The sequence below is a fragment of the Populus trichocarpa genome, chromosome 12 (genome assembly GCF_000002775.5).
Source record: "Populus trichocarpa isolate Nisqually-1 chromosome 12, P.trichocarpa_v4.1, whole genome shotgun sequence".
NCBI classification, from domain to species: domain Eukaryota; kingdom Viridiplantae; phylum Streptophyta; class Magnoliopsida; order Malpighiales; family Salicaceae; genus Populus; species Populus trichocarpa.
The window spans coordinates 12,528,304-12,555,667 of NC_037296.2; the positions used below are offsets into that span (position 1 = coordinate 12,528,304).

At 33.9% G+C, this 27,364-nt stretch overlaps 3 protein-coding genes and 1 pseudogene across 4 annotated transcripts; 3 read left to right on the top strand and 1 right to left on the bottom strand.

Moving 5' to 3' along the window:
* The first annotated feature begins 261 nt into the window (after nucleotides 1–261).
* LOC7454581 (protein MICRORCHIDIA 7) lies at nucleotides 262–8,356 on the top strand. 2 transcript variants are annotated; one of them, XM_052446023.1, is made up of 20 exons: nucleotides 262–876; nucleotides 1,014–1,088; nucleotides 1,203–1,237; nucleotides 1,319–1,397; nucleotides 1,782–1,874; nucleotides 1,960–2,044; nucleotides 2,141–2,216; nucleotides 3,106–3,234; nucleotides 3,549–3,647; nucleotides 3,736–3,837; nucleotides 4,596–4,757; nucleotides 4,830–4,928; nucleotides 5,684–5,735; nucleotides 5,815–5,926; nucleotides 6,021–6,091; nucleotides 6,231–6,640; nucleotides 7,216–7,310; nucleotides 7,384–7,465; nucleotides 7,619–7,741; nucleotides 7,864–8,356. In XM_052446023.1, exons 1-20 carry the CDS (start codon nucleotides 429–431, stop codon nucleotides 7,921–7,923), a joined length of 2,487 nt encoding a protein of 828 aa, XP_052301983.1. In that variant the 5' UTR covers nucleotides 262–428; the 3' UTR covers nucleotides 7,924–8,356. The 2 variants fall into 2 exon arrangements, with proteins under 2 accessions (XP_052301983.1, XP_052301984.1); XM_052446024.1 differs by having other exon boundaries at nucleotides 263–876; nucleotides 4,833–4,928.
* A 3,727-nt stretch (nucleotides 8,357–12,083) lies between these two features.
* Nucleotides 12,084–14,231, top strand: LOC7484865 (protein TAPETUM DETERMINANT 1). Its single transcript, XM_002318117.3, has 3 exons — nucleotides 12,084–12,379; nucleotides 12,607–12,711; nucleotides 13,552–14,231. Exons 1-3 carry the CDS (start codon nucleotides 12,268–12,270, stop codon nucleotides 13,890–13,892), a joined length of 558 nt encoding a protein of 185 aa, XP_002318153.2. The 5' UTR covers nucleotides 12,084–12,267; the 3' UTR covers nucleotides 13,893–14,231.
* A 1,390-nt stretch (nucleotides 14,232–15,621) lies between these two features.
* LOC18103819 (glutamate-1-semialdehyde 2,1-aminomutase 2, chloroplastic-like) lies at nucleotides 15,622–17,966 on the top strand (annotated as a pseudogene).
* A 120-nt stretch (nucleotides 17,967–18,086) lies between these two features.
* Nucleotides 18,087–21,095, bottom strand: LOC7484867 (membrane-anchored ubiquitin-fold protein 3). Its single transcript, XM_002318718.3, has 4 exons — nucleotides 20,894–21,095; nucleotides 20,568–20,795; nucleotides 19,445–19,615; nucleotides 18,087–18,404 (listed from the first exon to the last, which is right to left on the bottom strand). The coding sequence occupies exons 2-4, from the start codon at nucleotides 20,695–20,697 to the stop codon at nucleotides 18,349–18,351; spliced, it is 357 nt and encodes a 118-aa protein (XP_002318754.1). The 5' UTR covers nucleotides 20,698–20,795; nucleotides 20,894–21,095; the 3' UTR covers nucleotides 18,087–18,348.
* Nucleotides 21,096–27,364: the final 6,269 nt, after the last annotated feature.

Here is a 27,364-nt window from a genome sequence, read left to right on the forward strand (position 1 = left end):
ATAATATATTTAATTTTAATTGAGATCATGTGGACAACATTCCTTGAAATGCTAAAGTTAAGACAGACGACATTAATCGATCAATGATGCTGATCAAGTTAAATAAATGATATCTTAAATAAATCTATAAGTTAGTAAATGCTATCTTACAAGTGTGTTTGGTAGACATATTAATTTTCGATTGGACCGAAAGGAAAAAGAATCATCACGCGAGGCTGACATATCAAGGCCCTGTCTTGTAAAAGTAACTAGAAAGACAGACAGACAGGCCACACGCTCGCTGCATTTAACGGACATCGCCGTTCCATCCACTCTTCAAAGGAAAAAAAACTCGAAACTCCTTTTTCTCAAAGCCACATGCAAAGCCAAAGTCAAAGGCGAAAAAAATCTCCTTCAATTTTTCTCGTTTCTTTTGGTTTTTAAGCATCATGGGTGGCAATGTAAAGCGTGAGATTCTCGAGCCGTTACCTAATCGACGAAACGCCGCCGTTTCCGGCGTTCCTCCCGCGGTAATCGAACTCAGTAGCAGCAGTGAAAGTAGCAGCGGTAGCGGGAGTGAGTCGGAATCCGAGATGGATGGAAACAGTGTCATCTCTAAGAGACCGAGGGGTTCTAGTGGTGTTAATGGAGGTACTGAGAAGAAGAAGAGGAGGAAGAGGAAGAGGAATTTTGAGGATTTAGGTGTTGTGTTGCCGTTGGGGTTTCTCGCTCCAATTACGCCGCCGCCGGATTCGGAGACGCCCTCTGAAGCGGAGATGATGGCGGTGGAGTCGACGGAGAGTAGGAGAGTGAGTTTGACTGGTCAAAGTAGTAAGCAGTTCTGGAAAGCTGGTGATTATGAGGGTGCTCCTCGAGCTAATTGGGATTCATCTTTTGGTAATTTTTTAATTTTATTCTGCATGCTACATTTGCACTTATTATTGTTAATTTGATTATTTGAGTCAGTTTTTTTATTTATTGTTAATTGCAATGGGCATTGTAAAGGCTTATTGTTTTATATATATAATTTGCAGGTGGAATGGATCATGTTCGGGTTCATCCAAAATTTCTGCATTCTAATGCAACTAGTCATAAATGGGCGCTCGGAGGTAAACTTGATTCCTTTCTTTTCTACATTGATGATTACATATGTGGGACTGATCGTTTTGTTTTGGTTTACTGTGATTTCATAAAAAAATTGTTTGTTCTTCTCCTTTTTGCAGCTTTCGCGGAACTTTTGGACAATGCGTTGGATGAGGTTAGTTTTTTGTACTGGTTACTTTTGTGTTGTGAAACTTGCAACTTTTGAGTTTTGATGGTTTATTTGTTTTCGTGTTAGTTTGGCAATGGAGCCCGGTTTGTTAACATAGATATGGTAGAAAGTAAGAAGGATCAGAGCAGAATGCTTTTGATTGAAGGTATGTGCTTATTTTTGCTTAGCTGGCGTTTATCCTTGTTGGGTTTAGTTCTGACTTGAAGTTTAATGGATCACTGGTGATATTGGGCAAATTTCGAAGTATATGCAAGTTGTTTTGCTTCATTTGTTATGGAATGGGCTTGTTTTCCTCAATCTTAATTTTTCTAGTCATAAACAGGATGCTTTGAAGATGTTTTGTTTGTCATTGTGTGTTGTGTCAGTTGTGCTTCTATTTTTTTTAATCTTAGATGCCTGAGATTTTTTCAGCTTCATATTATATTCTCTGCTTCATGTCATGTTTTCTTCCCATGAGAGTTTTTTTCTTGATGATGCTATTATATTCTTAATATGTGGTATCTTTTGTGGTGCTTTTTCTTTGTTACAGATAACGGTGGTGGAATGGATCCAGATAAACTGCGACAATGCATGTCTTTGGGTTATTCCGCAAAAAGCAAAGTGGCTAACACCATTGGACAATGTAAATCATAGTCTCTTGGGAAAGATGCATCCATTTTATTTTTCTGGTTGTAGTTTCTTAAATCCATGTATATTTTGTTATCCAGATGGCAATGGGTTTAAGACAAGTACCATGAGGCTTGGAGCAGATGTCATTGTGTTTTCACGTTGTCAGGGAAAAGATGGCAAATTGTTCGAGCTCTTTTTTTTCTTATAATCATGTTGCTGACATTGTGTTTTTTTTCTTGTGGATGGTGAATGTTGACAGTTTTTTCTGTTTGGTTTTAGTCCTACACAGAGCATTGGATTGCTATCATACACTTTTTTGAGGAGCACAGGGAAAGAAGATATTGTGGTGCCCATGGTAATAAATTGAATGTTCTAATTCATTGAACACACACACACACACACACATATTAAACATGCCATCTTATCTGTATTATGTAGCAGCAAACTCTGGATATCTTTAGGATGATTAATATCTTTGCTGTCCTCTCTTGGTGCCACAGTTTCCAATGACTTCAACTTCACAATATTGCATGCTATTCTGTATAGTTCTCAAAATTGATCAGTTACAGTATTTGGTGTTAATTTTTTTTCTAGTTGAGTTAGCTATTTTAGATCAAGTGTCGTACAGTCTAGTAAAAACTATACAATTTCTTCCTATAGAGTAAGATTTTGGTTTTCTAGGATCTCTCCTCTTTACACTGTTCCTAATTGTGTTTAGAGTTGCATTTAGGAAAACCTCTCATTTTCTTACAGTGGTTTTAGGTTTTGGTTATCATTGGGCATTTTTTCTTTTTTCTTTTTCTGAATGAACTTCAGGCCTTCACTATGTTGGTGGTTTTGCTCGTTTTTTTTTCGATCTGTGTGCTCTGCGGTGTGGCATGCATGATGCTTGGTGAACTTATCTGTATTGCATACAGTGGCCATTTGGAGTTGCTGGCATTAGGTTATACTAGCATATGATTGAAATTTAGACAGAAGGATCTTGTTAAGAGGAATGCCCAAATTTGGGTTCTCAGCTCCTCTGTTACTATTTTGGTGGCAACACGCAACTGTTCAGTCTTGATTACATGTTATCGATACACCTTAGTCACTGTTTTAACTCCAATTTTTCACCATTTATGTTTCTGATAGTTTTATGTGTTAACTATGGAGTGTGAATCATGGTTTCCTGGAGATTAATAATTAAAAACCTTCAATGAAGTCATACACATCTAAACTTTGTTGTTTTGTGAATTTTTATGAAGCTTGACTATGAAAGAAAGGGACGGGAATGGAGCAGGATGGGACGGTCTTCTACTGGTGATTGGAATAGAAATGTGGAGACAATAGTTCATTGGTCTCCATTTTCCAGTGAGGCAGACCTTCTTCGTCAGGTATTTACTGTTGATGAAGTGTAAAACAAAGAAAAATAATAATACACCTGTGTACATGCTCTTCTCTTGTCTTCTGCGTTTGGTTTCCATTATTTCTCTTTGATGGTCTAGTTTTCAGAATTATCATTGTATTGTCTATCTAGTTCATGCATATCATTTTGCTGCTCTTTTATCCAAGCATGATTCTCTGTTTTTTTTTTTTTTTTTTTTTTTATAACCTTATCACTTGTTTGTCTTTTTTTTTTTTTTTGCTGTAAACTTCTTCTTCTTCTTGTCTTTTTTTTTTGTTAACTTCATGTTTTTGTACTTTATAGTTTAAGCTTATGTCAGATCATGGGACACGCATAATTATATACAATCTTTGGGAGGATGACCAGGGAATGTTGGAACTTGATTTTGACTCTGATCCTCATGTATGTCTTCAATGTCTAATCTCATTCCAAATAAGATTTTGAAACTGATCTTTTGGAGAGTATTTTTATGTGGTGTATAATCTGACAGGATATCCAACTAAGAGGCGTCAATCGAGATGAGAAGCATATACAAATGGCAAAAGAGTTTCCCAACTCCAGACACTTCCTTACTTATAGGCATTCATTAAGGGTAGCTAATCCCTCTATACTGTTGCTCTTATTCAAATGATGAATTTTTGTTCTCTAATCAGAATTTTGATTTCCTTAACAATTCATATCTGGTTGATTATCTGTGCTTTATCTGGCTGATCAAATTTTGATTCTGTAATCCACATTTTCTACTTTAATAGAATGATTTAGCTAATCTCTCCACACCATTATTTCTATGCTTCATTATTTTGTACCTTTTCTACATTTTCTACTTTAATAGAACTAGTTTTCTTTGAGTGCAACACGTTGGATCTTCATTGTAACTTGGGGAATTTAATAAAGCATAATGATTATGAAACTCAACTAGCAAGAAATTTTCAATTTTTTTACCCTTTTAATATAATCAAGATATATTATCCAAGTCTTGAGAAACTTGACGTGAAATTATTAAATGCTTGAAAAAGACTTTTTTTGGCTGAAACCATTTTGTTTGAAAATTCCTATAGTGGCATTTTTAGTTCAAAGTTTAACACGGCATAGGTGTTTTTACATCTATTTTACTATTTAGAAAAAAAGAAAAAGAAATTGTAAGAATGTAGGGAACAGGTTGAAATAAAGTGGGGATTAGTCCGAATAACTCCATTTGTGACCTGCTTAAATTTGTGGAAATTAATATGGCTTGACTAATTTGTTCTGTTCAATTAGACAGGCTTATTTCTTTGGTTGTTTTAAACATCCTTGATCTCTTGTTTAATAACTGATTGGTTGATGCTTATCTACTTCCATGTCAACCTCCAGAATTATACATCAATTCTCTATCTCAGACTGCCTCCCAGCTTTCGAATCATTCTACGTGGAAAAGATGTTGAGCACCACAATATAGTGAATGATATGATGCTATCTCAAGAGATAACGTACCGGCCACAACCTGGTGCTGACAGTGTTCCAAAAGACACAAATGTAATACAAAACTTGGTTGGATAATTCTCTTCTTTGCTTATTCTGTTACTGATTGCTCGCATCTATTGTCAGCAGATGACTGCTGTCGTCACCATTGGCTTTGTGAAGGATGCAAAGCATCACATCGATGTTCAAGGGTTCAATGTTTACCACAAAAATCGACTAATCAAGGTTTGTTTTGCTTTCAGAGAAATTATCATTGATTTTCTTTTCTTTTCTTTTCTTTTTTGTTGTAAAACTCAGTGATGCTGTGATACTGAATGCATGATGATGTGTTTTTTTTTTAATTAGTATGTCCATTTATATTTGGTTCTTGGCCCTTTTTCTTTGTTTGAACTTTTGTGAGCTTGTGTATTCTCCAGAATGGATGAGTATGGTTAGAAATATGGTCAGCAAAAAGTTCCCAACGTGCCCCATTTCTCATTTTGTGAATGAACTGTGAACAGACAAGTGTGTTTGAACCATGAGTAGATTCATTAATGGTCCATGGAAAAAGCTAGAGGAATTAACAAAGTGTATGAACTTATATTGCATTTTGGTCTGAAAAATCATGTAAAAGTTGGAAGTGGGCGTAAATACTTTGGGGTAATGAATAATTGGGGGAAAATGAATTGCACATATCATTGGATTTGACATTTTTTATTTTTGCATCCTGCAAAAATTGCCAACCCCAATTTTTTAATGTTTCACTCGTAAATTTGTTGACGATGCATTTTAAATATTTTCTCTTTTCAAATTATCATGTCCTTTAAAGCATGCAGATGGGAAGTATTTAAATATGTTAATATGCAGATGTACTTAAAAGAATCCATCTGAATTATCAACAAACATTTGATTCCCAAAGCATTGAGTTGCTGTAATTTGAGTACGCCAAACAAAGTTAATTGATTGCAATTGTTCTTAACAAAGCACTGTCTGTTTTATAGCCATTTTGGAGGCTTTGGAATGCAGCAGGAAGTGATGGACGTGGAGTTATTGGTAAATTTTTGCATTCCATTCCCCCAACTATCCATTTCTAATACTTTGTAAACATTAATGATTCTATCTCTGCTGACAGGTGTGTTGGAAGCTAATTTTATTGAGCCAGCTCATGATAAGCAAGGATTTGAACGCACAACAGTTCTTGCAAGACTTGAAGCTCGATTAGTACAAATGCAAAAGCATTACTGGTTTGTTGTTCATGTTTCTAACTGATTGTTATCAATTGCTCTTCAGGATATGTGAGGTTTAAATCCTACTAATAGCTGTGCACAACTTTCTTAGGTGCACTTACTGCCACAAAATTGGTTATGCTCCAAGGCGAAATAAGAAACTGATAAATGAGTCAGATAGAGGTATATTTTGGGATGTTTTAATGTTTCCAAGTATATGGTGTTTTGCATCAGGCATTGCCTTCTTCTATTGTATACTAGTTTTGAAAGCTTTTAATTACCCCCTTACTGATCTCACACAAAGTTGTCTTTCCAAATGAAGAGAATTCTCCTGACGATCTACCACCCACATCTTCTCAATCTAAAAAGAAGTATACTTCTTTGAGCAGTAAGATATCCCCCTCACATTCTAACCGTGGGTATGTTAGTGGAAATGCCTTCAATAAAGGGAATATTAGAACAAAGACCCCAACCAAATTGGGAAAAAACACTGTATCTTCAGGACCTTCACCTCCTGCTCAAGATGAGAGTAGTGAAGATGATGAGCATGTTGCTCTTCCTATGAGAGAAGCAAATGGGAGCGCTCAAGAGACCACTCCTACTAACAAGTCTTTTGACAAAAATGGGTTGCCTAAAACGTGGTCGTCTTCATACTTGGAAGATTCTGGATCTCAACAAGATTGCATGTCTGGAGGGGCAACTGTTCAAACAGGCACAAGATCCCAACCAAAGGTCGCTTCTCTTGCATTATTTTTTTATAAATTCTATGCCAATTTACGGGCCACACTTGTGAAAATGTGCTTTTAGTTGATGATGTTTCCCGATGCTATCCTTTTTATCTCTGTTTTGTGATGTGTGCTTTTAGCTGGTGATGTTTTCCAATGCTATCCTTTTTATGTCTCTTTTGTGATGTGGGATCCTATCCCTGGTAATAACCCAGATGGTAGTTTTAGAGATAGAAAGCTCCTTTGACAAGTTCCTTGTCTGAAGTTGATCAGAGACTCCCCGGTCATTAAAAGATCTACATTGAGCTGCTTCAAGAACTATTGCAAAAGAAGCAGACCATGTTAATGATAGCTGTCAAAGATTTTTCTACTCTTTAAATATTAGGGCACATCTGATTATAATTAACAGAAAGGCTTGGTCAACTGTCAAGTGCTTCATGTTGTCAAGCAATTTTATTTCCTTATCATTCATTTTTAGTAAATGTTAAGATTGATTTAGGTTTGCCATCCTTTCTTTGTGTTCTGGGCCTCTGCATGTTGTGTTGGAGTTACAGAAATCATATCAGGCTGTTTAATTGACAGGTGGGTGATGTTGATAAGAGGGATCATGCCCTTCCGGAATCTGATATGCATGTCCTTGCTCATTTGAAACAAGAGAATCGTGAGCTAAAAGAAAGGTTGATTTTCTCTCCTGATCTTTTAAGAACTATGCTTCCCTCTATTTTATTTAACTCCTTCCTTGGTTTGCAGATTACAGAAACTGGAAGGAGAGACTCGAGGGAAGTACATGAGTGGTTTTCAGTGTGAGAAGTGTAAATCACTTGAGATACAGGTATACAACATCTCCACTTGCCATTAGTTAATGTGTTGGATGGGATATCGGGAATATAGGATTCCAATTGTATGCTTTAGGTGCTATTGTTTGCCACATGGCTTGTTGAATTTGAGATCTCCAGAAACGTTAATTCCCTTTCTGCTTCTTCAGTTGCAGGAAGCACAGCAAAAACTTGAAGAATTGAACAAGGAACAGGAAAGTCTGATTGATATATTCTCAGAGGAGAGGGACCGACGAGACCAGGAGGAGGAGAGTTTGAGAAAGAAGCTAAAGGTTTTTTGCATTATCCCTCCCCCTTGTCACCATTGGGGAGAATTTGTTGCCTGTGCATTTTAATTTGTTTTTTTTCTTCTCTTATTTGTCGTAGTTGGATGACTCGAGGTGTATCCTTGCAGGATGCATCAAATACTATTCAGGAGTTGCTCGACAAGGTCAGGCTGTTGGAGAAAAGATGAAATCTCATCTCAAAGGACCATGCTTGAGAGCACTTCGTATCAATCTCTTCCACTAGTTATCTTGTGCGGATTGTAATCTTCCTCTTTAGTGTCTGGTTTTCATCATGACCTTAAGCTGATGTAGCTTTCGAGATTCGCTAACATAAGAGCCCTTATCTTTGCACTTTCTCCTGGTATCCTGTTTTCTCTTTTCGGCAATTCGGCTCGGGCTGCTAGATCATACGGTGGTATTAGTGCTGGCTACCAGATTTGGTTCGGGCACATTTCCTCCTATTTGTGCGGAGGAAAACGGGGATGAGAAGAGCTCCATTTGTGATTGTATAGAGATCCCATACCTTGAGCTGTAGGCACATTTTTGTAAATTCTGTATATAAATCCTGCATGCATCTCCCTGTTACTTGAGTTTGGGTAATCATACAGTAGAAAATTGTCATATCTATTGCATGCATCTCGGTATTTTGGTGCCTGTTAGCATCATTGATAAAAGTCACTGGCTATTAAAAAGATTTTTCACAAATTATCAATTTTTTTAAAAAAGATGTGATAATTGACTTCCCCAATGGTGGGGGGGATTTACATCCGCTCGAAAACTAATGGGCTATGGGATGAATTGGAGACCCAAAGGGCCAAAGCTTGTGTTCAATACCACATTTCGTAATTTTTTTATTACAAATAAAAGGGTCTAGCAGAGGAGGGGGGGGGGATTACTAGTTAAGCTACTTATTTTAATTTCCTTTAGTTTTTATTGAAAAAACTTGATAAAAATAATAATAAAATCTTTATGTCAATAAATATGAGTAAGAAAAAATATTCCCAACAAATATATATTTTTTTCCAGAATTTAACTCATTATATTCCTTACAAGTATTTATTTTAATTTCCATATAAATAAAATAAAATTTTGAAAACTATCACGTGGCATCGTTTAGGCAAACTAACTAGTTACGTTTAGAAAATGAGTCTAAAATACTATTATTCGACCCGTATAAAAATGAGGTTTGAGAGAGGATTCCATTATAAAATCGAAACCTATAATCTCAATATTAAAATTAAAATTCAATCACCAAGACGAAGAAGACGACTCATTGAAATCCAAAAAAAAAAACCCATAAAACAAACACACATTGAAGCAATGATCATTTAAATGATTTCTAACCTTTTTTTGGACCATCATCTCCAAGGCTCCAAGCTTCCCACTCAGCACCTTCCTCTAGCCACCATCTCTTGAGCATACTCTGTGTGTGTCCTTTGTTTTTCATTTATCAATGGATATTTTCTCATTCGCTCTACGTTACCATCCAAGGTTTTTGGTATTAAAAGCTATTATAAAAGATTTTTTTTATGAATTTATATACGAATCATGTGCTAGAAAAAGATTTAATCTTGATGCAGGGACTAATCGAGGATACAATTTTAGTAGGGATAAAATAATATAAGTATATAACTAAATTGATTAAGATCCAAAAAGCCCAAAAATTATAAGCGTCTAAAGTTAAAAAATGTACAGCTATTATAAATAAAATTCTCAACAAAATTTATTTATTTTCTTATAATTCACAATTGCTCCCTACGTCATTTCATATGTTGAAAACGTTATAGAATCTTCACATTATCAACTTTCAAGTATCGTTTTTATTTAATATAAGTAATCAAATAATTATTCAACCAATTATCAACTTTCAAATATCTTTTTTATTTAATATAAGTAATCAAATAATTCTTCAACCAATTATCAACTTTCAAATATCTTTTTTATTTAATATAAGTAATCAAATAATTATTCAACCAATCATTTCCAATTCGATTGTATAAGTGACTTTTAACCAATTTTATAGCAGAAAATATCAACCAATTATCACTTATAATTCCATTTTATTAATACCTAAACCAATTAAAACCACCATTATTCTTTTAACTATCACCAAATATCACTTATAATCTTTTAAATATTTTTCAATTCTTATGTATTGTTGAAAAAGAATAAAAACTATGAACTTGATTTGAAGGATAAAATTGAAAGTTATAAGAACTTTGACAAAAAAAAAAAAGAAATTAAAAATAGAAAGACCGAATAGAAACACCTTATAAATACAAATTAAACACTATGGGCTAAATTGAAAATAAATAAAACTTCAATAAAAAATAAAATAATAATAAAAAATAAAAGGTTTAGATCTGAAATAATAATAACAATGAGAACCATAGTGTATTTACCAGGGTAAGAGCGAGAAATGAAAGAAAAAAGAAAGAAAGGGTCACTGGCGATACACTAGCCACATTTGAAGAATACATGCCGCCTATAATAAAAGATGAGATGACAAAGAATAAATTTAGATGGTGGAAGCCTATTTTTGACCACCGGGAACCATTATATTGCCCAAAGTATGCGACTGCTTCAACGAGCTGGCGTGTGCTCCGCACGCTCTTGTAACTTTTTAAATGTGAAATTATTATTTTAATGGTAAATCATGTTAATACTATCAACTAAACTTACAATCAATAAGAAAAATCGAGGCTAAAAGACCCAAATACTCCACTATAATAAATTTAATATCTTGCATTCAAGGTTGCATGTGATTATACTGTGTATGAAAAAATAAAAATATCTAAATACCCCCACTTAAGACCATATTTTTTTTTCTCTGGGTATTTGTGTTATTTTATTATTTATTAAAATATTAAATAGATAAAATACCCCAAAACAAATTAATAATAACAAATAAACATTATAAAAATACTAAAATAACTCTGGTATAAAAACATTTTAATGAGAAGGATAATAATTATTACACTGTAATTGTATTGGTAAATTAAAAAAAAAGTGAGAAGGGCCGATTTATTTTATTTAATTGTTTTTTTAAAAATATTTATTTTATGTCACCTCCTCCTTTATATATGGAATGCTCAATCATTTTCCATGTAACTCCTCCCTCTCCTATCTTTATCATGATCTTAAAAGAAATTCTCCTCCTCGAAGCCTTTTCTAACCATTTCTTGCATTTATTTTTGCCTCTTCATTGTCATGCTTTTCGAATAAAAAGAAAGAAAGAAAGTAGAAGTCACGAGCTCAGAGGGGCAAAGCCTAGAACCATCGGGTTCGATGCATGACAAGAAAGAATGCTAGTATGGTGGAACCCCCTCCGAGCATTTTATCTCACAAGCTGCACGTAGTCACCATCAAAGAATACCCGCAAAAATACAAAACCCAGGTCTCAAGTCTCAAGCGCAAGAAGAATAACGTCAGCTGCCCAGTTTAGAAAACCCAGGTATCTGGTTTTTCCCTAATCTCTTTCTCTCAATCTGTAACCAAACAAAATGCACGCGTTTCGGTGTTGATTGTTCTGCATCTCTCTCTCTCTCTCTGAGGTGAATACGGAAGGAAGAATCAGTGAACTCTTCTCTCCAACTTCCGGACGTATACCATACACCCACACATACACTCACGTTGTATGGATGTACGTATCTATTTGAATACGGTTTTTTTAGCTTGAAGGGTACGAGTTATAAATGCAGTGTTCAGAGGAAGATACTGATGTTTTTTGTCATTTCTGGCTTCAACATCATCCTCTTCTCCCTGTCTCTGCTTTTTGTCTACACCGTTATAGCGTAGTAAATTCCGCAGTCTGCAGCAGCACCTTTTTTTATTTTAATCTTTATCTTCCCTCGACAACTTCCTCTGTTGAAAACTCTGCCTATTTTGTTTTTCATTTTTCATGCTCGCTTTCTTTTGTTTACAGGTCTGTTCCAAATCTCCGTAGTCCTGGCTTCCAGTGCATGCTTGGAAGTGAGTTTTTAATTGTATTTGAGCCCGTTTTAAAAATATATTTAATTTAAAAAGTATTAAATTGGTATTTTTTTAATGATTTTAATATGTTAGTATTAAAAGAAATTTAAAAATTATTTTTTTATATTTTTAAATAAAAAATGCTTTTGAACAGCCTTCCAAACATTTAAAAAATCTTTCTCCCCTCGTGTACCTAAGATGTTTTAATTTCATAGGCAGGGAAAGTAGTCGTAGGCTCGTAGCTGTTTCTTTTCTGTGGTTTGAAAGTCAAATCTGAACCATTTGTTTCTCTTATAATCTGACGGTCGTTCCTTGATGTGATATGTCTACAACTACATAATACCTCTCTCGTTATTTTTTGCAGATTTTTGAGAGAGAGTGAGTGAACATCTTATCAAAAACCAAAGCTCTCCCCGAGTCAGACTCCGTCGTTTTGTTCTTACTCATTTTCGAGTTGTTCTATCATTAGTCAGTCTCTTCGTCTTTGACTTCTTGGAGACGCCTTTCCTTTTGACAGTTTCAAGAAGAGAAGCTTTTGAGTTGAGTTTGAGAGAGTGTCAATGAGTTTTTCTTCTTCGACGATGAGGACGGTGGTTTCGAAGATAATTGGCGTCGTTTTGGTGATGGTCCTCTTGCTGGCTATACTGATATCCACGTCTTCATTTCTCTCAGGTTTGTCTCTGGATTTTTATTTATCTTGATGGATTAGTGATTATTTATTTATTTATTTATCGTTGAAGTGGTGGGTTTTGGTTTTAATAACCTTTTGTTTTTGTCTTCATTATTTTGTTTTTGTTATAAAATCCAAGATACCTGATCCATCTCGTCATCTGTTTTCATTCCTCTAATTATTATTATTTTTTATTCTGTTTTGCTATTTTTTTAATATTAATTTCCAGGTTCGGGTAAAGATGAAGGTGGATTCATGGGCTTGAGCCACATGTTTCTTCACGAGGAAGGGAATTACAGTGTCTCTGCCCTGCATCGCAAGCTGCTTGTTCGCTGTAAGGACTCATAATTCTTGCAAAATTATTTTAGGTTTTACTTCTTGAAAAAGAAAATAAACATCAGGTGGATTTTGCAATTTCTTTTTAAAATGGGATTTTGGTTATTTATATCTTCGAAATAAAATAAATGGGGGCCAAAACAATGTGTTACGACGTGGGGGACGGTATATGTGGGTCTTTTATGGTTTATGACCCTCCCTGATAACATATACCCTTTTATTTCGCCAGCAGGGAACACCGTCGGCACCTTATTCAGATGAGCGTACGATGTACTTGTCAGAGGTGCACGTCCGTGTTTTCTAGCCATGTTTCATGCTAACGTGCACCGCTGGCAAATTGTGGTCCCCTACACTACGGACACCATTCTTCAACAATTGGGCTGTCGTAGTAGTCGTAAATAGGAACACTAAGTATCTTCTTGATGGGATTTAGAATCCCTTTTATGTTTCCGTCAACCCTTTTTAGCCTTTCTGCCTAAAAATTTGTGAGCAGTGCCTTAGCAAATTGTTTTGGGCAAAAGGTCTGGCTGGTTGAGTTTTCAATTTTTGTGCCTAGTGGAGGGAAGGGAAGCATTGAACTTTGAATAAAGGATGGATCATGAGTTAATTTTCTCTGTTCCTCTCTCACATAATTCCTGTGATTCGCCTCCAAAAAGTATTTTTTGTCTTTTCACGATCCCCTTTTGGTGGGTCAGTTGGTTGAGTTCACATCACGTTTTAATGAGGCTGCCAAGCGTGTCGCTACATTTTTTTTTATTTTAAAAAAAAGCATAGCTTTCACTGTCATGGAATTTAATAAAAAGGTTGCCTTTTACCTTGTTTGTACTGCTTCACACAGCGCTGGCAATGGAAGAACCTAACAGGATCGGAGAAAAGTGTACAAGCGCTGATATTGTGATAAGTCAGGGACCCACAGCTCCTCTCTCTAGTGGCATACCTACCTACACTGTTCAGATCATGAACATGTGTGCCACTGGATGTGACATCTCCAGGGTTCACCTCAACTGTGGCTGGTTCAGCTCTGCTCGCCTCATCGACCCCAAGATATTCAAGCGGCTTCGCTACAACGACTGCCTTGTAAACGATGGAAAGCCTTTGGTAACTGGTGGCATTCTCACCTTTGAATATGCCAATACGTTCTCGTACCCTTTGTCAGTCTCCTCCATATCATGCCATTGAAGAGTATACAAGACCAAAAACTAGCACGTAGCTAACAATAACAAGCAACATTGGCATATTATATAGCGCACACTGCTGGATTTTTGTCGAACACTTACTGCCCAGAGGCCCTTGTGTGTTTTGGATGGATTTTTTTGGGGGGATTGAGAGGTTTAGAAATTAGAATACGGTACAGGTTCTTGCAGACTAAATTGGGACGAAGCAATTAGATGTGATTCTGATTTTTTCTGGGGTGACCTCTCTGTACATGGTTTATATTCGTATATTGTAGTTAATATTCGATCATGGATGCGAGAATTTGAAGCTGTGATCAGAGAATGTTTGTGTTGTTATGGTGGATGAGGAGGAGACGTGGGTGGATAAATGATTTTGGCTGCTCAAGCACTGATCTGTGTTGTATACTGTTTTGCACGTCACAAATCTCATAATGGTCTCGTACTCTCTCTGTTAACCAAAACTTGCTGCTTCCCATGTAAATGTAAAGTGTGTTTAAAAAACGTTTTTAAAAATTATTTTTACTTTAAATTATTTTTTTAAATTTTAAATTGATTTAATAAAGCACATGCAAAACACTAATTTAAATATAAATACACTATTAAACTACTTATGCAATATTTTGATGAGTTGCATGTGAACTATCCATGCATATAAAAACGTTTAAATGCCTATTAATAGAGATTATTACGTGTTCTTAATTATATGATGTGGACATTCTTGGCTATAAAAATCATAACTATTTGTAGAAATTTAGAGAATTATAATATCTCAATTATAAATTTATTAATAGCATAATATAAATATATATAGGCTAGAATCAATTTCTAACATAATAACTACTAGATTTGATTATATTCCTTGTTATAAAAAAAATAATAATTACATGATCATCTAAAATAAAAAATAGACATAACATATAAGAAATATAATAACTACATAATCTTGTATATTATCTCTTGATGCTGCAATATCTATTATATTAATCTTCAATATCTGCAAAAATTTATAACTTATACTGTAATCTTTAAGAGATAAATTTCTTAAAATGTAGATATTCAAATAAAAAAATAAAAGTACACACACTTATATAAAAAAATAAAAAAAATAAAAATTCATCAAAAATCTCAAAAATAAATAAATAACTTATCTATAACTCCGATAAAAATACCTTTCTTTGACTTTAATTAACAGCCCCCATAGTCAACCTGGCACTGGAGAAGGCTGAATTCAAAAAAGGCCGCTGACCCGATCTGGAACTTGTGAAGTTTAGCCCTACATAAACCTAAGAGCAACGTGTTAAATGGAGATTCAAAAATAAAAAAATAATATTTTAATTTTTCTTTCTTGTTTTTCATACTTTAAAAGAAAAGGCTAAACAAAATGTTAAAATAATTTTTTATTTCTATAAAGATTAATGTTAAAATAATTTTTTATTTTTATAAAGATTATTCTTAAGTGTCTCTTAAAAAAATCAAAACTAATAAAGTGAGATCAATAAAAAAATAAACCAATTAAATATAGTCATGTAAATAAAAAAACATTAAAATTATTAAAAAAAATTAAAACACTTATTTATTTCATTCATTAAAATATTCATAATAAAAAATAATTATATTTAAACTATTTAAAATATTATTTTATTAATTTAACTCTTTAAAAATTAAAATAGCATCTCCCAGGCTCCAACATGTGAAAGATCCACCGGTTGCTCTTGCAAAATCTTTTATCATCAGCTTTGACCAGACGCAGACTGTTAATACCCCAAAAAATTAAACACGAAAAACCAGTGTAAAAAAAATAATGGCTTCGATAATTACAGGTGATAGTGTTGGTTTAGGACTTTCATGTTCCGCAACAAGAAAGCTATATCAGACAAGAAATCCTTCTTCATCAAGGTTGTCCTTTTGCAGCATTAAAATGGCTGTCTCTGTTGAAGAAGAGTTTCACTCTTAAAAAATCTGAAGAAGCTTTTAATGCTGCCACGGTAAAAATAAATCACCACCCTTCTATTTTTTTTCCTTTATTAATAATGGGTTTTATTGTTTTGTTAATTTGAGGTCTCCAGTTCCTATTCTGACTTCTTAAGGTCCCAAGTTTGTGCTTTTTTGAACACAGGAAGAGTCTTCTTAGATTTGGATTTGGTTAAGTTGTTGAAATTGGTTTATTGCTGGTTTGAGTTTGATTTGAGAGAGCAAATTGTTGATTTTGTAGAGCTGTAGCTGAAAGTTATCTTATTTTGAAAAGTGTTTAGGAGTTCTCTGATTGTTGGCTTATGTCATTGTTTTTGGGGCAGGAAATGATGCCAGGGGGTGTGAATTCACCTGTACGTGCTTTTAAATCTGTTGGTGGACAACCTGTTGTGTTTGATTCTGTCAAGGGTTCATGAAGGATATTGGAGGAAATGACTACATTGATTATATTGGTTCTTGGGGGCCTGCTATAATTGGCCATGCAGATGATGGGGGTTCTATTCTTCTTCTCCACCATTTGCATTTTAAGTATTTATGAAATTTTGTCTTTCTGTGAGAATCTTGGTACTCAAAGATTGTTCATGTTCCATTTTTATTAGAGAAGTGGCCCATTTCTAAAAGTAGAGCATGGGTTAGCTGACATTTCTTCTGTTGGAAATCTAGGATTGAATGGGAATGGAGATTGCCATTATTTAATTATCCAGAAAAGATTTTCATTCTCTTGCCTGAATCAATGGAAAAGACTTGCTCATAGCAGACGGACCATTTAATTGTCTGTTGTTTCTCATGGAAGTCTACTAGGTATTGGCTCTGGAATACAATGTACCCTTTGGTTTTATTTTTCAATCTTGCGGACTGACATTTACTTGCAGGTACTTGCAGCCTTGGCTGAAACAATGAAGAAAGGGACCAGCTTTGGTGCCCCATGTCTTCTAGAGAATGTTTTGGCAGAGATGGTGATCAAAGCAGTTCCAAGCATAGAAATGGTTCGGTTTGTTAACTCAGGCACAGAAGCATGTATGGGTGTGCTTCGCCTGGCCCGCGCCTACACTGGACGGGAGAAGATTATCTAGTTCGAGGGCTGTTACCATGGCCATGCCGATCCATTCCTTGTCAAGGCAGGTAGTGGTGTTGCAACCCTTGGGCTCCCTGACTCCCCTGGTGTCCCCAGAGCAGCAACCTATGAGACTCTAACAGCCCCCTATAACGACATTGCTCCCATGGAAAATCTTTTTGAGAATAACGAAGGAGAGATCTGTGCAGTAATCCTTGAACCTTTTGTGGGAAATGCTGGTTTCATTCCCCCTAAACCTGAATTTCTCAATGCCCTTCGCAAGATAACCAAAGAAAATAATGCTCTTCTAATTTTCGATGAAGTTATGGCTAGATTCCGTTTGTGCGGAGCCCAGGAGTATTTTGGCACAACTCCTGATTTAACAACACTAGGGAAGATCATAGGTGGTGGTCTGCCTGTTGGTGCATATGGTGGGAGAAGGGAGATTGTGGAGATGGTTGCACCTGCTGGGCCAGTGTATCAGGCTGGGACCTTGAGTGGGAATCCATTGGCAATGACCGCTGGGATACACACTCTGAAGCCGCACTGGATAAGATCACCAGTGAACTTGTTCAAGGCATTATTGATGCTGGCAAGAAAACTGAGCATGCAATTTGTGGTGGATATATACGTGGAATGTTTGGGTTTTTCTTCACGGAGGGGCCTGTTTACAACTTCGCTGATGCAAAGAAAAGTGACACAGCAAAGTTTGCCAGATTTTTTCAAGGAATGCTGAGGGAAGGTGTATGCTTTGCACCTTCACAATTCGAAGCGGGGTTTACAAGCCTGGCACATACTGATGAAGATATTCAAAAGACAATAGCAGCAGCTGAGAAAGTTCTCCGGCAGATCTAGAGCTTTTGTCCCTGTATCCCTCTCTGATTGTTGATGTATCTCCCTTTTCTTGTTTCCGCCATTTTTCTATCGCATGATTGCCCTCTTTGTAGATGATCGTTCCTGGTCAGGTCCACCTATTGAGAATCCGTATTTCTGTAACCTGGTTAATCGAGTGTATTATTCTCTTTATAATAACATTTGCCTACATTTGATGCTGCAGTGATCTAGGATGAGTGCAATTTTAACTTTAGCAAAATCGTCAAACTTGCAGGGCAAAAAATGCTATGGGTAGTAAGTACTATAAATCCACCCACAAATTATTAATTTGCATCATCATTAACACAGAAGTATTTCTCTTTGATATATGATTGCGGATCATGTCTTTACATCAATGGTTGTATACAGCTTTCTATTACTGGTACAAATCTTCGTCTTCAAAGAACAAACCAAGAAAAAAAACGGAAAGAAACACATCACAACTGGACACTTTTACAATTACACGTGAATACTGCGACACAGATGTTCAAAGAAAACAATTGCTGTACCTAAACTGTTGGTACCATGGGTGCAATTCCCGAGATTTCTACGTACCTGGCCTTCACATTATGGAACACGAGCACACGATTTTCTTCGGAGATTTATCAATCTTCTTTTCTGCACAAAGAAAGACATCGAGTAATTGTTAAAATAAGAAGCTTTTGAGCAACAAGCTTGAAGAGAACTAATGCAATGATTCCACGAGTCTCCATGAAATAGCCTAAGCGTAAAAAGAGGACTACAAAGTACAAACAAGGAAATAATGTATAATTAAAAATAATGTATACTACGACACACAGATGTTCAAAAATAGCCTAGGCTGTAAGGTCTCTGAGCTGCTAAATTTAAATTGAGAGGATACTACCCCACAGGAAATTTTAAGTTTCAATGGGGTTCTGCAACATGAGAGTAGGCACAAGTCAATATCCAAGGCAGAGAAATGCTTACAGGATGGAGTTGGATTAAGACCCCGTTTGTTTTTGCATATCAAAAACGCTTTCGAAAAAAAATGAAATTTTTTTCCAATTTAGACTTCCCTAACAAGAAACTAGGAACATCTAGTTAAAATTAACAGTATTTCCATGGGGCATTGTATCACCATTTGTTAGATTGACTCCCCGGAAGGAAATAAAGTGGTGGAACTCAGGTGAATGGACTGACTTTGACTTCAGCCCATTATAGTAGAGTCTGGATGGTTATAAATCTGGGTCTTCATCCTTCATACAGATGACCTCCAAGGATAAATATGGAGACACGCTATAAATGCAAGGAGAAAGCACACGTGTGCGCCACTTAGGATCTATGAAGTCAAGCCCAGGTACCATGTCGAATTTCTATATCTTCCTCATTGATATAAATAGAATATCTTTGACAGCGAGCTTGAAATCAAGTAACTAAAGGCTAGGAAAAATCCAGCTAGGCATAAAAACGGTTACACCATGTGCACATCAGAGTACAAAACATGAAATTTTTTACCAAAAACAGGAAATTGCTATAGTTAAAAATAACTGCTTCTGTCAGAATCCAAATCAGATGTTCAATCATGTCATTTCAATTCCATGAGGTCCATATATAACCATCAAGCCAATAAAAAAATCAGTTCAGAAAACAAAGGAAAAGGTTGTTATGCAGGACAGATGATTTAAAATAGAAAATACCTGTTTTGGTTTTTGCTAGAGATGGCTGTACAACAACATGCATTATGATAACTCCCCCGGCCGCTTCTCCAAAAGGTGTTCTACATTGACCCACGGTCTTGTTGTTATCCAAGACTTTACCAGAGCTTATCAGCTTGATTTCATTCACTGCCTTGGGAGTTATTGTTTTGCCTGAAAATAAAAAAAGAAATCGTTCAGAAAAAAACATAACCAAAACAGCACAAAGAAAAACCCATTGGAGACATTCCTGCCCTGAAAGTAGACAGGTTTTTCAAACAAGAAGAGATCTTTAGCTTTCTTAGCTTAGCTGTCAATATTTCTAAATTTGGAATTCAGCATTTTCCTGGAAAAGAAGAAGACATGGCTGACCAGTGTTCACATAAAGAACACCACCATCCATGCCCAAAGACTTGGCATATTATAGGCGGATTCTATTACCTTTCTTGATTCTGCACATGCTCCCACCGCCCTTACTATATTAGGTCACATAACCCAGACTGAATCCAAAACCTTCAAACTACCCAACATATTCTTCAACTGTAACAGTTTTAGATAGCAAAGCAATCATATGTTACCGGTCCACGCCACTTAGTCTCACCTTAATCAAGCAGTAATACAAATCATAACCAAATACTAACAAAAGCAGGCTAGCTTCCCACGATTTATTTCCAACAACAGCCATAAAAACAAACCCCGTAAACAAAACCTACTCTACAAAGTCGAAATCAATATGCCATTACGGCAGCCACAACTTCAAACACCAACAATCTCACAACATAAATAACATCTCTAAACCACCAACTTTTCACAACATCAACAGATAGATTACCCGTTTTTTAATCGTGAAGTAAAAACTACCATTTACATCAAACTATTTGAATCCTCACTTTTTCAACGACTTACCAAAAAAAACCCAAGAAAATTAGCACCCGCTTTGAATTTCAATCACTGGGTACTAAACATGGTCCTAAAAGTTTCCAACTAAAGCAAATTAACCCAATTTTAGAATAAAATAAATCTTCCCAAATCAGGTAAATTCAACTAAAAAAAATCAGATATATAAATATTAAAACAAGTAATTTCTTTTTCGAAAGAAATAGCGAGAAAGTGAAAACAAAAAAACCTCTGGGCCAATCAGAAACAATCCGCTGCTTAAGCATATCAACAGTAGACGTCGATGAGTACCGGAACGGTCCGATATCCGACCCGTCATAAAGCCTGAACTTTATATCCACCAAATCCTCCTCCGGCATTTCTATTTGACTTTTGACCTGTTTCCTTCTCCTCCTCCAACCAATTACCACCACGTGTTTAATATTCCACTCTCGGTTTCCCCAATCACAAAAGACACCTAAAATTCACACAAATCAACCAAAAATTAACAGATCTAAAAATATAAAGAGAGAGAGAGAGAGAGAGAGAGATTACAGAAATGAACGCAGACGAAACCTTTTTCTTTTCTTTAAATTTTGATGACAAAATAATTAACAGTCTGCCTTTTTTTTTTGGGAAAAGATAAAAAGGAGACGGGCTTGGATTAGTAGTGAAGAAGGTGGAGGAGGAGGAGGGGGAGTAGGTGTTTTGTTTGTTATTTTGTTGGTGAACTGAAACACATAGAAGAAGATGAAGGCAAAATCAAATCTGTAAATGGTAAAAAACGACGCTGTTTTTTTTTTTTTTTTTCATTCACAAGACGCGTCGTTTTGTATTATTTTAAATGTTGTTCATACGAAGAGTCGTGTTTCAAACCGATTATTGGTGGGCGTTATGTTACGAATCAGTTTAATTATTTTAATATAAAAAAAGATCTAAGCATTAATAATATTTTTCTATAATATAAAAAATAATCTATATAAGAATTGATATAACGTGGCTTAATTATTTTGAAAAATTCAAAAATAACTTAGCTGACAAAAAAAAACAAAATATATATATATATATATAGTTTGATTCAAGATAAATATTTATAATGAAATTTTCTTAATAAACATTAAGACAATAACATATTAGATCAGTTTGATTCAAGATAAATATTTATAATGAAATTTTTTTAATAAACATCAAGACAATAACATATTAGATCAATTCAGGTCAACTCGGATTAATATGTCAATTTGTATACCAAGTCATAAGAACATGACAACATCATTACAAGCAAATCAAAATAAATTATAAAATTTAATTTTTAATAAATTCAATGTTAAAAAATAAAATAAAAAATCAATTAAAAAAAGACCTAAAAATAACTTGATTTAATCTTGGTTAATTTATCAAATTTACAATCTAGATCATGAGACTAAGATAACATAATAGAAAGCAAATTAAAAAAAATTATAAATCTCAATTATCAATCAACCTGGTTTTGAAAGACAAAATTGAAAAAAAAAAAACCGACTCAAGTCAACCAAGTTAACTCATCAATCTTATAGTTCGGGTTATGAGTTTGAGATAACCTCATAAAAATAAATTAAAAAAGATTATGAAGCTCAATTTTCAATAAATATAATATTGAAGGATAAAATTAAAATTAAAAAAAAACATAAATTAGAATAAAAAACAAAAGAAAAGGAAAAACAATTATTCTAATAAATAGTGTTATGTGAGAAGGGGTATAATAAAACTCATTCTCCTTTAGTTTTTTTGTCAATGTGTGGGCTATGAAGCATCTGTCTACTACTGGCATCCATCTACTAAATTAGGAAAACCCTAAGAGCGTGTTTGGCAGTGTGGTTGCGGGTGCTTTTCAAATAACTTTTCGTGCCAAAATGTATGCTAATGATGTTTTTTCATTTTTTAAAAATTATTTTTGACATCAGCACATTAAAACGATCCAAAACGTACAAACCATATTAAATTTTAGCAAAAAAAAAATTCAAATTTTTTGTAAAGAGGAAGAGAGGAGAAAAAATAAAAAAATAAAAATTATGAAACACAATTACATCTGATAAATCCAAATAAAATTGACCAAAAAAACCCTTTAAAATAAACACATACCCTCTAAAAAGGCCCACAAAACACCTTTTGAGATTGGGCTACCAAGCTTGAGCCCAATATATAGTTGGGGCCCTAATAAAAAGGTCCTGGGCATGATAGCCTGAGTCCAACACCCAAGGAGCATGGGCTCGAGCGTGGTAGCCCAAGCCCAACTCTACAAAGGGCATGGACTCATGTAAGAAGCCCGAGCCCATGTTGGGTGTTCGCCCATTTTAGGTGCATGCCTAACCTTATTGAGCATGCTGTCAACACCCTTTGGGCTCGGGCTTTCGTGTTCAAGCCTAAAGTGTTTGGGTTTAAGCGGCGCACCTGGACTCATCTTTCATCTCTAATGGGTTCAAGCACCTTGTCCTAGCTCAACACTCACTAGGAAATTTTTCCAGGACCCCACACAGGTCCCTCAATATTTTATATTGATCCAATACGTAGTATTTTGAGTAGAATATAACTCAAAATATTACAAGGGTGAAATTACATTTTAGCCCATTCTCTCAACAAAAAAGATAAGATTTATGGACTATAAATACACCATGAATCATTCAAACAAAATGTTCACAATCTCTTCATTCTTAATATTTTTAGCATTCTTATTTTTAAACTCTATCTCTCTAAAATATCATTGCACTTTCTCTCTCTATAAAATTACTAACTTTACCACCAGAAAGTTCTCACGTTCATTAAAGAGGACTTTTTGCAGATACCAACCACCTTGGTTTACCAGGCACCACTTGCTACTCTCACAGCTACTAGCCACAATGGCTTACCAGGAATCACCTGCTACTACCAACCACCTAGCATTTTCATATCAAGCCATCAAACACCTTAACTAGTGAGAATATATTAGATTGTTTGAACCGAGAGATTAACCAATTATCTAATGCATCAATCTTATTCTTAAGCATCTTGAATTTTAGGACTCATAACATTTTTCACAATTGTAATTATTGAATCTAAATCACAACATCAAAAATTATAAGTCTATCATTAATTTACTCTAATTTATTTATTTATTACTATACACCTACTCTCCTTCATTTTCTCATGTTAAGGATACTGCAAAGCAACTTTATATAGAGATGACACTCACTTCTTAATGCATACAAATGATTAAGCTTCTTTACATAATATGTTTTGACTTATTCTTTTCTATATATACTATCTATAAGAAATTGTTTCAAATTATTAAATTCATTTTGATTCATCATGCAAAGTATTTATATTATTGATTTTGTTAACTTTAATTTTTTTGTTGCCAATTATCGGCAATATCATCTCTTGTTTGGCCTCCTTTTCTCCCTTGTATGTATAGTTTTCCTCTCTAGTTTATTCCATATATTTACTATCCTTTGTACATTTTGCTAAATCGTGAGGACTAATTAAAATATATCACAAGCTAACTTTTTATCAAATTTGCAAGAGGAAAACCAACCAAGGTTTTCAATCTATCCCATACGTTATTGCACTATTCAATGCAATGTTTTGGTTGTTCTATGCAATTTTTATTAAGGATAACATCCTTTTCATCAATGATGTCCTAAAAAATAGTGTATTGTTTGTTTGGTTCTTGGTCTAAACAGATATGAATGAATAACCTACTATTTACGATAGATATGACTGTTCATTCAAACTATAAAATGAATATCATATTGTTTAGGTCATACCTAAACAACAAAGATGACTACCCATTCAAGACAACCTACCATTTAGGTCAAGCCATATTGACAACCCTATATATATTTTAGGTCTTCAACAATAAATTATTTTTAGACCTCGATCCAACCTCTTAAACTGAATCCCAAGCCCATGTAAATTTTTACGAAGCTCAATGATTGACACATAATACAATGGACTATTACAACCTCTAAGAGGTCAGTATGGTGCCTAGTTTTCTCTCCAATAACTAACAACAATTGTAAGTATGGTGCTAACTTTTCTTGTTAATCTCTTACAAATGCCAACCTTTTCAACCAATTAAATAGCGAGACACAACAACTAATAACTCATTTTATAAGTTATCTATAAGGAAAAATAATTATTCTTCATGATTACTCATATGGAAATTCCATGCCACATAAAGTGATTTCATGTGACTAAAATGTATAAATATCTTAGGTCACTAGGTTAACACATAAGAAACAAGTCCATACAAGAACAAAAAACCATTACAACATACTCTCCTATATTCTTTCTCATTATTATACATTATTTCTCTTCTATATACACTATTCCCCTTCTATATACATCATTTATCTCTTACAATTTACTAATTTAAGTATTAAAGAAAATCTTATCTTGATATGAGACTTGTTTTTATAAGAAAGTATGGAATGCCCAAGCCTAAATACCTTATAATCCAAGCAATATAAAGCATCAAAACAACCCATGAAATAAAAAACCCCAAAATGTTTCTTTTAGGCACAAATGAGTTTCAATTTATCACTATATTACTAGGCATGTTCATGACAATTATTTCCTTCGCTAATAGGCATCATATCCAAGAAAATTATTAAACTCATTCTATCATAAACTAAACTTTTAATCCACATATAAAGTCAAGTTAATCATTAATTCAATTCAAAACCAAGGTAGTTCCTAAAATTCTTAGGGTAGATAAAATACATGGAAATCAAACAAATCAATTGACCACAAAAAAAATCCATGACAAATATAATTAAGTATATATCAACATAAATATCAAGGAAGATAAAAAATTTCATTCATCCTTAAAGAAAATATGTTGTAATATGGATTTTTTAAAAAAAAAATTAGCACATTTAATTAAAAATATTGGTGAAATAACACAATTGAAAAAAAGAGCTAAATAGCACAATTTATACCTGTCATGATTGAGAAACGTGATTTTTATAACTTGTTGTTCAAAATAACAACATAAAAAATATTAAATGGAAAGAAAAAGAAAAAAAAGAAAAAAGATACTAGAGACATATCGAAGCTTTGATTATGACACCATCAATACAGTCAGAAAAATCTTCATAAGACGAAAACAACACCACCAAGAAAGGTCACTAATAATGATTTCAGTGGACCAGACTTGCCGCTTAAAGGCGAAGGGTAACTCACTTGTCTTTGACGGCAAGTGTGTTCACTCGAGTCACTATTGGTAACTTTCATTGGTGTTGTTAGATTCGTCTCGTCGATATTTTTTTAATAATACCAATAGTGTTGTAATCGGAGCTTTTATGCGTCTCAGAGTCTTTTTTTTTTTTCTTCATTTGTCTCTTTCCTTTCTCCTCTCTAATTCATATTTAACATTTTTATTGGATGTTGCTATTTTAAATAATGATAAGTTATAAAAGTCGTGTTTTCCAATACTATGATATTTCACCTATTTGTTTTTCAACTGTATTATTCAGTCATTTTTTTTAGATATAAAAAACATGCTAAAAACCAAAAACAGCCTGTGTAATATGTGTCTATATTCTGATATGTACCTGTATTTTAACAAGCTTGGATTTGTGTTTTGTAGGGTAATATTTGTAAGGTCTGCTTGTAAATAGTTGCACCATGGCACCTGGTGTAAATCAGGTTCCTCCTCCTTCTACACAAGTATCCTTCATTATAGATTGATTGAGCGCAAGCTTTACCGAAATAATAAAAAGGCCTATTGTTTTTCCGCTACTGAATCAATAAACTTAAGTTCATACAATCATGCCATTGTTTGTAATTTTAGTTGGAAAGTGGTTGTCGGCAATAGGACGTAGAACATAAAGTTCTGGCAGTGACATTGCCCTGCAACCTGCTTCGTTGTTCATCCAGACAAGCTAGCGTCCTCTGCCTGGGAAAGTATTTGCAACATTGTCTTCAGCATCCAAGTTGTTGTTCAATATTGAGAATAAAGTTACCATATATATATATATATTCCTTGCTTCAAAACACCAAGTCCTAGTAGTTAGGCTAACCTGCAGCCTCTTATTCGATAAATCCTTGCTTCAAAACACCAAATCCTGGTAGTTAGGCTAACATGTAGCATCTTATTCAATCATCTTTTATTTAAAATCCACTTAGTTAGGGATTCTATGAGTTGTCGCAGCTAATGCTGTGTATTTCAGACCAAGATGTAATTCTATTGTGTTTATTTTTATGTTTAAAAAGTGTTTTAGATTTTTTTTTGTTTTAGTTTTTTTTTATGATTTTGAATAGTTTTGAAGTACTGATGTTAAAAATAAATTTTAAAAATAAAAAAAATAATATTTTTATATATTTTCAAGTAAAATACACTTTAAAAAATAACCACTATTATAATCCAAAACAAAAATGATTGGAGTTCAATTAGACCAGATTATTCATTCTCCTTTTCTTTTTCTTTTTCTTATTTATTTTAATTTATTGATATCTGTCGAGAAAAAAAAATGTTTTTGCCAATCAGAATTTTTATTTATTTATTAAATTTCACGATTATTCAACCCTTTCTTTTTTGTGAATGAAAGATCATGACTTCTAACAACTGTTGAATTGTATGTTTAGGATCGGTAAAGAATTTTCCATTTATATAACACATTTTATGACAATGGATATAAGGATTTGGCCCTTTTTATGATTAGAAATAATAACTAGCAGTGATATTTACTAATTTTTTCGTGTTTTATCTTAGAGCTAAATGATATATATATATATATATATATATATATATATATATATATATATATATATAAAGTTTTAAGCTCAAATTAGTTTCTATACAAAAATAAAACAAGTCATGTACCTGTTACTTAAAATTTTAATTATTTTTTTAAAAATTAATTTTTTTATATTTTTAAATCATTTTAATATTATGATATTAAAAATAATTTTTTAAAATAAAAAATATTATTTTAATACATTTAGAAAAAAACAAACTGCAACCACTACTATACCTTCAAATAACCCAAAAATATTTTTCTCTAAAACAATATCTCAAAACAATCT